The 12,856-nt window shown below is 42.5% G+C and overlaps 1 protein-coding gene across 1 annotated transcript in view; it reads left to right on the top strand.

Moving 5' to 3' along the window:
* Positions 1-12,856, top strand: part of mfsd2b (MFSD2 lysolipid transporter B, sphingolipid) — a 137,243-nt gene that overhangs the window by 52,694 nt on the left and 71,693 nt on the right. Inside the window, exon 9 of the mRNA XM_068028543.1 lies at positions 12,208-12,331. Coding sequence (XP_067884644.1) covers positions 12,208-12,331 — 124 coding nt within the window. The remainder of the gene's footprint in view (positions 1-12,207; positions 12,332-12,856) is intronic.

Genomic DNA, 12,856 nt, shown 5'->3' with positions numbered 1-12,856 from the left:
CCCTCAATTTAAAGCATCAAAAAACAAATTAACAGGCCACTTATCTCATTGTTTGTGGGAAATTGTGCGCAAATTGGTTTCTGTGTTTAATTACGTAACCAGGCAACTACACTCTAAAAGTAATCTATTAGTCTTGAAGCGCTTTAAGGTGACCCATGGATTTGAAAAGTACTATATAAACACAAATTCTTCCTATCATAACATCACATCAGGAATCTACATAAAAGACTATTTTATCCAAAATTCCTGACATTGGCAAAACTGTGTAAAATGAATTTTAAAAAAAAATCTTTTTTGGACTGACTCTATTTTTATTGTTTTTACATATTGTACCCTCAATCGCCTGGAAATCTTGCAGAGGTTCTCTGATGAGAGACTGGCAAAACCCCTGGAGAAACAAGACAGGTAGTTTAAAAGAATGGTCATTTGTGCCATTTCTCAGGGTTTTGATCAATCAAAGTTACAATGGGAGATTGGGAGAACTCTGCTGAAATCCAGGGTCAGTATCTTGTGTTTGTGTCTCACTGCTTCTATTGTTCAACTTGTAAATAAATCTGATGATTAATTTTAGCCTGTGAGCATTGATCTGATGGTTAGCAAAAGAAAGACTTGCATTTATATTGTGCCTTTCATAACCTTGGAATATTCCAAAGCACTTTACAGCCAATGACATGCATTTTGAAATGCAGTCACTGTTGTAATTTTTCAGGAGAGCATGTCACCCACATGTTTAATTAATTCAGTGTTGTTATCACAAATAGGGCACTATTCTTAATTCAGAGCACTCTATCACAGTCCTAGAATGCTATAGGCCCTAATTTTAGTTCACAGGAGATTTGCTTCGCAAATGGAACCTTGCTGTGGTACATAAACAAGATAAATTCATTGAGAGAGCATCAGAACTGTAATAGTTGGAGTACCATAGGTTGCAGGGGATAACGGGTGCAAGACTATAAAGATATTTTTAGACAGGGACCAGATTTTGAAATGAAAAGCTGGGGAGACAGTGAAGATTGGTGAAGATGGGAATGATAGGTAAATTGGAATTAATATAGAAATTGTTGCGACCAAACATTTTTTTGTATAAGAACATAAGGAATGGGAGCAGGAGTAGACCATACAGCCCCTCGAGCCTGCTCAACCATTCATTGTGATCATGGCTGATCTTCTGCCTTAACACTTTCCTGCCCGCTCCCCATATCTCTTGATTCCCTGAGGAACAAAAAATCTGTCTATCTCAGCCTTAAATATGTTCAACAATGGAGCATCCCTCTGAGGTCGAGAATTCCAAAGATTCACAAACCCTTGAGTGAAGAAGTTTCCTCTCATCCCAGTCCTAAATGATCAGCCCCTTATCCTGAGACTGTGCACCCATGTTCTAGATTCCCTAGCCAGGGAAAACAATCTCTCAGTGTCTACCCTGTCAAGCCCCTTCAGAATCTTTTATGAGATCACATCTCATTCTTAGGCCCAATTTACTCAGCCTCTCATCATAGCACAACCTTCTCATCCTAGGAAGCAATCTAGTGAACATTCACTGTACTGCCTCCAATGCAAGTATATCCTTTGTTATGGCCAGGTGAGAAATGTGTCTAGGTGTTTTTGGCTGTCTTTATCTGGTCTTATTGTAACAGGGTTTAATTTTAAACATACTGTGTTTTGAGCACCCCCTTTGTGAATCCTTGTTCACAACTTTCCAATAATAAGGCAAAAAATTGAGTACAAACAGGCTTTCTTTGGTTTAAAGAAGAAAGATGAAATTTATTAAACCTTAAACTTAAACTCAAATACGGTTCACGCCTACGGATATACAATGCGCCCAAGCTAGCATACACACGCGATATAAACATGCAGATAGGGACAGAAAAGAGCAGAAGAAAAGATAAGTAGAACAATTTGAGGCAATATCTTGTTACTGTTTCTCGAGCTCGCTGTAGTCCTTGATTGAAGATATGGTCTTGCATTGGGGCCCAGTCATCTTCTTAAAACCTTGTTTACATAGGAAACCTTTCTCTCTTGAGTTTCATGTGTTTTCACAAGATTCAGTTCCGTGGGAAGAGATGAAGGCAGACAGACAAGAGAGGAGATGTTCTCAGTCTATGAGCACATGTCGTTCTCTGTTCAAATCCCTTTGTTGGGAGTTCAAATTCAAAAACAATTCCCAGGTTGCCCAGCAAGCTAGTCATGTAACAAACTCCTTACATGGAACAGTCTCTTGAAAATCCTTTGTTGGAAGTTCAAATTCTCTGCAACAGCCAGTTAGTCAATTGACTAAAATTGGTCTGACCACTTCTGTGTATTGGAGAAGCAACTGCTGGGTCCCCATTGTTTCAACATTGTCTGGTTCTATGCAAATGTCCTTCCAGTTAGGGCTTGCAATTTTGAGTTTTTCTTTATGTGGCGAAATAATGTGTGCCTCAGTCTTGGCAGGGGGGCGGTTTGCCTGACACCTTCCTGAAATATGGAGACCAGAACTGTAGACGGTACTGCAGATGTCTCACCAAAGCCCTGTACAGTTGTAGCAAGACCTCTTTATTCTTGTACTCCAATCTTCTTGCAATAAATGCCAACATGCTATTTGCCTTCCTAATTGCTTGCGGTACCTGTATGCTAGCTTTCTGTGTTCCTTGTACAAGTACACCCTAGTCTCCATCAACATTTTCTAGTTTCATGCCTTTTAAAAAATATTTTGCTTTTCTGTTCTTACTACCAAAGTGAATAACCTCACACTTCCCCACATTATACTCTAAAATAAAAGCAAAATACTGCAGATGCTGGAAATCTGAAATAAAAACAAGAAATGCTGGAACCACTCAGCAGGTCTGGCAGCATCTGTGGAAAGAGAAGCAGAGTTAACGTTTCGGGTCAGTGACCCTTCTTCGGAGTTCTGAAGAAGGGTCACTGACCCGAAACGTTAACTCTGCTTCTCTTTCCACAGATGCTGCCAGACCTGCTGAGTGGTTCCAGCATTTCTTATTTTTATCCCACATTATACTCCATCTGCCACCTCATTGCCATTCACTGGCCTGTCTTTATATATTTGCAGCCTCTTCATGTCCCCTCACAGCTTGCATTCCCAGCTAGTTTGTATTGTCAGCAAAATTAGATACATTACTCTCAGTCTCTGTCTAAGTCATTGATATAGATTGTAAATAGCTGAGGACCCAGCGCTGATCCTTGTGGCACTCCCTTAGTTACAGTTTGCCAACCTGAATATGCCCCCTTTATCCCGACTCTCTATTTCCTGTTAGTTAGCCAATCCATGCTAATATATTACCCCAACACCGTGAGGTCTTATCTTGTGTAGTTACCTTTTATGTGGCACCTTATCGAATGCCTTTTGGAAATCCAAGTACACTACATCTACTTGTTCCCTTTTATCCACCATGCTTGTTACGTCCTCAAAAGAACTCTAATAAATTTGTCAAACATGATTTCCCTTTCTTAAAACCATGTTGACTCTGCCTGGTTGCATTATGATTTCCTAAATGTTCTGCTACTACTGCCTTAAGAATGGATTCAAGCATTTTCCCAATAACAGATGTTATACTAACTGGCCGATAGTTTTGTGCTTTCTGTCACCCCACCTTTCTTGAATAGAGGTGTTATATTTGCGGTTTTCCAATCCACTGGGACCTTTCCAGAATCTAGGGAATGTTGGCAGATTACAACCAATGCATCTACTTCTAGGCAGCCACTTCTTTTAAGACCTTAGGATGCAGGCCATCAGGTCGAGGGGACTTGTCAGCCTTTAGATCCATTAGTTTTCCTGGTACCTTTTCTCTAGTGATAGTAATTGTTTTAAGCTCCTCCCTCCCTTTTGCCTCTTGATTTTCTGCTATTCTTGGGATGCCTTTTTGGCTTCTACTGTGAAGACAGATACGAAAGACTTGTTCAAAGTTTCTGCCTTTTCCTTGTTTCCCATTATTAATTCCCCAGTCTCATCCTCTAAGGGACCAACACTTACTTTAGCCACTCTCTTCCTTTTCATACATTTGCAGAAGCTTATACTGTCATTGCTTTCATTGATCTCACCAAAGCCTTTGACCTCGTCAGCAGACGTGGTCTCTTCAGACTACTAGAAAAGATCGGATGTCCACCAAAGCTACTAAGTATCATCACCTCATTCCATGACAATATGAAAGGCACAATTCAACATGGTGGCTCCTCATCAGAGCCCTTTCCTATCCTGAGTGGTGTGAAACAGGGCTGTGTTCTCGCACCCACACTTTTTGGGATTTTCTTCTCCCTGCTGCTTTCACATGCGTTCAAATCCTCTGAAGAAGGAATTTTCCTCCACACAAGATCAGGGGGCAGGTTGTTCAACCTTGCCCGTCTAAGAGCGAAGTCCAAAGTACGGAAAGTCCTCATCAGAGAACTCCTCTTTGCTGACGATGCTGCTTTAACATCTCACACTGAAGAATGCCTGCAGAGTCTCATCGACAGGTTTGCGTCTGCCTGCAATGAATTTGGCCTAACCATCAGCCTCAAGAAAACGAACATCATGGGGCAGGATGTCAGAAATGCTCCATCCATCAATATTGGCGACCACGCTCTGGAAGTGGTTCAAGAGTTCACCTACCTAGGCTCAACTATCACCAGTAACCTGTCTCTAGATGCAGAAATCAACAAGCGCATGGGTAAGGCTTCCACTGCTATGTTCAGACTGGCCAAGAGAGTGTGGGAAAATGGCGCACTGACACGGAACACAAAAGTCCGAGTGTATCAGGCCTGTGTCCTCAGTACCTTGCTCTACGGCAGCGAGGCCTGGACAACGTATGCCAGCCAAGAGCGACGTCTCAATTCATTCCATCTTCGCTGCCTTCGGAGAATACTTGGCATCAGGTGGCAGGACTATATCTCCAACACAGAAGTCCTTGAAGCGGCCAACACCCCCAGCTTATACACACTACTGAGTCAGCGGCGCTTGAGATGGCTTGGCCATGTGAGCCGCATGGAAGATGGCAGGATCCCCAAAGACACATTGTACAGCGAGCTCGCCACTGGTATCAGACCCACCGGCCGTCCATGTCTCCGTTATAAAGACGTCTGCAAACGCGACATGAAATCGTGTGACATTGATCACAAGTCGTGGGAGTCAGTTGCCAGCATTCGCCAGAGCTGGCGGGCAGCCATAAAGACAGGGCTAAATTGTGGCGAGTCGAAGAGACTTAGTAGTTGGCAGGAAAAAAGACAGAGGCGCAAGGGGAGAGCCAACTGTGCAACAGCCCCAACAAACAAATTTCTCTGCAGCACCTGTGGAAGAGCCTGTCACTCCAGAATTGGCCTTTATAGCCACTCCAGGCGCTGCTTCACAAACCACTGACCACCTCCAGGCGCATATCCATTGTCTCTCGAGATAAGGAGGCCCAAAAGAAAGAAAAAAAAAGAAAGAAAAGAATACTGTCTGTTATTATATTTCTTGCTAGTTTACTCTGATAATCTAATTTCTCTTTTTTAGTCATCCTTCGTTGGTTTCTAAAATTTTCCAATCTTCTGGCCTACCAATAACCTTTGCAGCATTGTGCACCTTTTCTTTCAATTTGATATGATTCCTAACTTCCTTAGTTGGCCAAGGATGGTGCATCCTTTTCATAGAGTCTTTCTTTCTCAATGGAATATATCTTTGTTCAGAGTTATGAAATATCTCCTTAAATGTCTAACACTGCTTCTCTACTGACTTACCTTTTATCTTATTTTCCCAGTCCACTTTAGCCAACTCTGTCTTCATACCCTTGCAATTGCCTTTATTTAAGTTTAAGACATTAGTTTCAGACCCAAACTTCTCACCCTCAAACTGAGCATTCATTTTAATACCTTAGTTATGAAATCTGCAGGGCATAAACAAAATGTTCAGATTTTTTTTTGCCTAACACTCCCCCTGATTCATCATTCACACATCTTTGAAATTAGCACATACATTCACACTTCCGTGTTTTTCAAATGGTACGAATGATTTCAGCTGACATTTCACCTCTGAGCTATAGCCATCAAGTCGGCTAATGCCTGGGAAAAAACAATTCAATGCCGACAATGTGCTACAATAATAATCAATTTTACTGTTCAGAACAATTACCACAGACTAAATGTCAACCCGACCTTCACATTAAAAAGCTTTTGTTTTCCATTATGGAGTATTATCACCAAGAGAAATTCAGATAATCTTGATTTAATATGTCATTCATTGTGTGAAATGTTTCAGATTTAAATAAAGATATAAGGGAGTGGGAGAGGGAGTATTTTTTAGCTTAAACCCAAAACTGGTACGAAGTCGGTGGTGTCACCACAGCTCCCACCTAAGACGACTATCTAGAGGCCTGAACCATTTTTACTAAATCGGGACTTTAGATTTAAGAATTCCAGTAGTTTGCTTTATACCTCTTGGACTGGCATGAGCCACGTCATATTTGTTGTCCCTCTCCGTCTGTGGAAGCCTTACTGGAATCATTGACCGTGATTGCAGCGGATAGCCCTGATCACTAATCAACAATCGGGATACCTGGTTCCGAGTCATGAGAGCTGGGATGGTGGACTGTTGCATAATGAAAGCTTCATGGCTGCTTTCTGGGTATCTGGCATTGATGTGTCGGTTAAGATAATTAGCATTACACATTAGTTGTATATTAATAGAAGTCTTTACTAATATAAAAGTGAGAGGTTTGAATGCCACGTCAATTTCCAATCTATAAAGCAGGATAGTTTTTGCTTTTTTTGCTTGTCTGTTTCCATTGGGAAGAATATAGTTTGTACTGCCCTTCTGAAAAGAGATTGGTGACCTTAATGCAGCTGTCTGCCCAATGTAGTAGAGATCGCTTGATGCTGCCTGGAAGCATCTTAATGCAAAGACATTCAAAACATTGGTGACCTTGATTGGTACAGACCATGCGGTTCTCCTGGTGGATGTAGGTTGCAGGTCTTCATCCAGCAATTGACATATTTCTGCAAGAACCTCCAGGGTGGGGAAAGGGATTTTTCAACCTTCTAAAACACTGGCAATCAGAAAATTCTCGATAAGACCATTTTGGTTCTGGTGAATGTGTATGAGCACATAGGGATGAGACATTTTCTGTGAAGCCTGACTCTAAGGGGTGCCAATCAAACCTCGTCCATATTCTCATCCTTCTCTTCAAAGCATAAAAATAGAGATGTTCCCATTGGGAAATCCATAGCCCCCAAGCAAAATAATGCTTTGAGCAGAGTTAAGTGAAACTATCAACAGAAGTTCTGACTGAACCTAAATTGTCCTAAAGAGATTTTCAGGCAAAATAATATCAACTTTCAGTTACAGCACATAGAATGATCTCCTCAATGTGGTATCTGCCTCAGGAATACCTTCCTGAAGCTCTGCCCATCCCTTCTATAGTAGCAGTAATTATTTCGGGTGGATTTGAAATGGAATTTGGGGGAAAATGTGTTGGAAAGGTTAACCATGCCCCTTGACCCTATTTACATGAGGCGGATTGGGCTCCCAGTGAGCTTTAGATGGGCTGGTGCTTTTTAAGGGGTAGAACTCACATGTAATTTTTTGTGGTAGATTTGAGGCAGTAGCCTATTAATATCTATTTACTCCATTTACTACCACAAATCCACCTCAAAATGGGTGGTAATTTGGAAGTAAATTCAGGTCAGTGTTAAGCCCTCCTATGTCAAGTAAAGCACAGCTTTTTCTATTGTCCCAAGCATATGTCTCAGCATCAATCTCAGAAGAGCACTCCCTACTTCAACATTTTTTCATTTCCCACACCAATCATTGTATTACATTCCTGGGTCAGATTGATATTTAGTACCTAATTAAGGACCATTTTATGTTTTGTGCTGTTCATTAATTCATGCAGTTTCTTCCAGACCTCCGTCATGACCCTCCCACTGACAGCACACTCTTTTGATGATGCACTGCCATTCTATTGTACATTTGGGGCCATTCTTCCTCAAATTTAGTTGAGTTTCTCCTTTACTGATCTTACCAGTATGTCCAAGGACTTGTTGCTAAAAATAGATTTCTTGTGTTTGTCATGAAGGCATTTCACTCCAAAAATGGTTTACTGTACAGTAGGGTTAATGACATTTCCAAATTTATATTTGTTAACTGGAAGGATTAGCTGCAATTATTCACTAGAAAGTCACATTAGCAAGAATCACACATTTCAAAACCACATGTTCACACAATTTCATTAGCAGGTGGTAAAATTATGATGAAAAACAGGCATTTCTGCCATCAAAAACACTATATGCATTCACAGTTCTTCAAATCTCTCTAGGTAGGTACTAATCCACCTTGCATTTCTTTGAAATTCATTATAACTGTGGAGTTTTTGGGTTTTCAGATATTCTATTTGGACCACCAACCAATCCCATAAGTAGAACTTGCCTCTCCTTCAAACCAGTATGTGTCTTTAGATGCCCACTATCTAGATAAATATTGTGAGACTAGATCACGTATTGCAATGCCATCTTCTCATCTTCACCAGGCGAATAAATATTGGATCAAGGCTCAGGCTATAAACCAACAGCCAACTTTATCTAATGCTAAATAGGTAAATGGACAGTATTCAGTACAAACAGCATATTTACAGTACTTACAACTTTTACCATTCTCCTCCAAATGTCAAAATAACAAAACACTTTTCTTCTGCTACCATTCAATGTAAAATTATAGAACAGGCAAATTAGCTCAGTCTCTGCTGGTTTCAGACTGACCACTAAACTGAGGGAAGGCAGCCAGATATAAATCCCCAATTGGAAACTCCTAATCACAGAATTGTTCATAAAGAGGATTCGAAATAATCACTGGCCCTTCTCCTCTCAAAGAACTGACCTTCATTTTATCCCCATACACTGATGTCAATCAAATTGACTAACCAATCATGTCATAATACTAGGGTGTTTGGAATTGAATAGGATGGATTGATTCATTGATCTGTATCACATAATTTCAAAGACTGGCCGATTACATACAAAACCAGAAATTTCTGAAATTAAATTGTCTGGAAATAAAATAATCAAAGCGACTCCTGACAACATAGCCCAGCGCGGACGACATCAGAGTGCTCCCAGATTTGTAGGTGCGCAGAACAGTCTCTGCTGCCAGTATGGTGCTGCGCATGCACAGCCTATGTCAGCACACAGCTTGCCAGGACTAATTAGCGCATGTGCGCAAAAAACATCATTCGTCACTCGTCACTCCTGGCCGCCACTTCTCCCCACTTGGCTCCTACTCCCCGCATTACCACCCCACACCCCACATCCCCGTCTCCAAACTGTGAGCCCTCATTCGTGGCCTCGCTGATTCCTCCCCTCTCTGCTCTGCCTCTGCTCCCTGCTCCCTCCCACTTCTGTTCCCCACTCCCTCTGTCTCCCGCTCCCTCCCACTTCTGCTCCCTGCTCCCTCCTGCCTCTGTTTCCTGGTCCCTCCTGCTTCTGCTGCCCGCTCCCTCCCGCTTCTGTTCCCCACTCCCTCCTGCCTCTGTCTCCTGCTCCCTCCTGCTTCTGCTCCCCACTCCCTCCTGCCTCTGTCTCCTGCACCCGCCTGCTTCTGTTCCCCACTCCCTCCCGCTACTGGTCCCCACCTCCTCCCACTTCTGCTCCCCGCTTTCTCCCGCGTTTGCTGCCTTTCTTCCCCTCACAGGGGAAGCAGGGAAGAGAGAGAGTGACAAGATAGGCTGCGGGGGGAGGGGGACTGCGAGCGGGAGGGAGCGGGGAGCGAGTGGCCGAGGGGGAAGAAGTGGCGAGGCCACAGATTCTATTGAATTGCACACACAATCATGCTGAACATGAGCTCCCAGGATTTATCTGTTCCAATTTCCAAAATGTTAGATATCTCTTTTTAAGATGCTCACTGGTTTAAAATTCAGGTTTGTGTCCAGAAATAATCATCAATAAAATTCATTAAACAACCCATTGTGGGGAACAGGAGCAGGGACCAGAAGTGGAAGGGAGCGGGGAGCAGAGGCAGAGCAGAGGGAGGAAGCAGCTAGGTGGCGATCGCCTTTTGGTTTCATTTGTTTTTGTTTTTGTGATAAATTGAGCAGCACCATCTTTGCTGCTGGCAGCTGTCAAAAAACGTCACAGACAGTGACGTTTCAGTGCATGAGGCTGCATTTGTGCATGTGCAAGTACTGCGCTACCTAGTGGTTGCATTGTCAGTAAACGTAGCCTAAAATAATTTGCTATAAAAGTACAACGGAATCTTTAAGAACACCTATCTTGTCAAAATAAGTGGCCCCACATTGGAGAGACAGTGCATGAAGTGACAATGTAGTGCTCATGAGTGTGGATGTTTAGGAATTAATGGTAGATTTAATTAAGACAGATTAATTCCATATTATATCAGATGCCAGTGTTCTCTGTAATAAGGAAGCTGATTTAGGCTACATAAAATATACAACCATATGATCGGTTAAATATAATACCATAAATATACATGGCATCTCTAAACTTTCAAACCAGCCAAGGGGATACCGATAAACAGAATGTAATATTTTGCTAACATCTTTTGGACTGAAACTAATTTTGAACTACACACAGTTTGGGCTGAATTTTATCAACCTTACCCCAGTCCCCCCCCCCCGCCCCGACATTGGAGTTGTGGCGAGGAGGCCTGGAAAATACTTCTGGGAGAGGCCCGCTACAGGCCTTGACGCCGGCAAAGCCCCGCCCCATTTTACCGGCGGTGGCGAGGCCTCGGGGTGGTCCCCTGCTGCTCAGCGAAAAAACTTAATTAACATATTTAAATAAATGATAATTACAGAATAATTACTTACCTTGTTCTGATGGCCATCCTGTGCAGCTATTCCGGCCGGTTGCCGGAGGTCGAGCGCCTTCGGATCTCCGTCCGAGGCATAACACTGGTAGGGAGGAGGGAAGGAGTGAAATTTTCAGTGGGGGGTGGGGGGGGGGGGCAGCAGTGAAAACTCCGACTGTTGGCTGAGGGGATGGTGGGAAGGGGTTGAAGGACAAAGGTATTGAAGTTTGGGGAGAAAGTTCGGAATGGGTAGAAAATGTTTTTTGTGTGGAAAAGGAAATAAATGAATGTTTAGTCATGGAGGGGGTGGGAGAGGGGCAGTGATCTTGCATTAAATTTATAAGTGTAAATGTTCCCTCCATTTCTGTTTAAAAATTCAAATTACCTGTAAGGGCTTGAAGCCCTTTAAAAATGTTGCCTGAGCCTGCACAATGGTGCGGATGCCATTGCCGGGAATGGAGTGGCCCCCCCTTCCCCCCCCCCCGTATGTCATCAGGGGTGGGAGTTCCGCCCCCTTCATGTAAATGAGCCGCCGTGCAAAATATTGCGGCGGCTCCACGGCGCACATCTTGCGCATGCGCTGCGCCTCTTTTGAAGCTCTTTGCGGCGAGCTTTAAAAATTCATCTTAGTGTGAGGGAATCCTGGACAGAATAAAAGTCTGGATGTCAGTGAATGTTGTTTTAGTCTCCCTGAGCAGACAGTAATGTGGGTGCCCATACTACAGTTCGAGTGTGCTGATGCCACTTTGCTCTATATAGAGATACCAGTCTGAGTCCAGCACTGTAACTTGTATTGTTATTCTGATGTGTACCATTGGTTAATAAAAAGAATGGATGGTTACCTGTACAGGCCTTTTCAAAAAAAGTTCCCACTGATAAGTCAGTGCATCGAATGCTTTTTGAATGTCTGCTGACTCTTGGTGTGTTTAATTTCCTATCTCAGAATAACAGGAGCAACCAAATCAGGGACTTCTAACCAGAATCCTAAGGTTAGGGCTTTTCCATCCAAGGATCCTAAAATGTTTTAGCCCTTTAATGACTGGCAGCAAGGCTAAATTCACCATTTCTCTGAATGCAAATGGGAGACATCCATTCCTGCTTGTTATATCAGTTGCCAGGTGAAACGTGTTTCAAATGCATCACTCATTTAACTACAAATGCTAAAATGTATCGATATACTGCATCAAATAATATTTATTAAGATTCACTCAAAATGACTCTGCGCTGACATATGTGGCCATTGATTACATTAGACAGTTAAATAGAGCCTAGGTGCTGGTCATGATCAGCTGGTAGACTTCCATTGAAGGTTAATTATAACAGAAAAACTTTCCAGTTAAGCTATCAGGGTTAACTACGACAGGTGACCTCTCATAAGAGGAATGTTAAATGATAGATTCTACCATGCTTGTGATTTCTTAAAACGCTTTTTTTAACAACACATTAAATTTGGTGCATTCTTACAGGATAATCAGTTCTACGCCTTTTGCGGTTGTGTCCTACATTCTTCTGTGGTATGTGCCACCACTTAAAACAGGGAAGTTCCTTTGGTACCTGTTTTTCTACTGTCTGTTTCAGACACTGCTCACAGTAAGTACCTGGAACAGTGAGAAAGCACTGATTGAGTTATGAAAATGTGATCTAACAGTTAGATTGTAGCTAGTCCTCATGATGTGCAAAAAATGTAAGATCATCCAAAGTAAGTCAAAATACACTAAGAGAGATACTTGAACTATATCTAGTCATATATTAAGCTTGTTTGGTATATAGCTTAAGCAATAATTATTAAATAATTTGCTGATGAGCCCAATATTTAGGGCTCGATGAACAGATTGGGAGTACAGATCATATAGAAAGGAATGTCAAAGTGGCCTGAATTTTAGGACCACTGCCGTAGAGGCGGGGGGGTGGGAGGTGCGGTGAAGGGGGGGGCGGTGCCGTGCCTATTGCCTACCCGCCTCCACTAGTATTTTACCAGTGATGAGGGAGGTGGTGGTCAGCCCACCAACCCAGACAATCAGTCTTGTCTGGCTTCCAATTTCCTTCCCACCCTCATTCCCCCTAAATTGATACTCATTCTTCTTGTATTTTTAAGTGCAGCCATCTCTCTTCATA

The sequence above is a fragment of the Heterodontus francisci genome, chromosome 3, assembly GCF_036365525.1.
Source record: "Heterodontus francisci isolate sHetFra1 chromosome 3, sHetFra1.hap1, whole genome shotgun sequence".
NCBI lineage: Eukaryota > Metazoa > Chordata > Chondrichthyes > Heterodontiformes > Heterodontidae > Heterodontus > Heterodontus francisci.
Note: the sequence above shows the minus strand (reverse complement) of the source record. Positions and strands in the feature narration are given on the sequence as shown.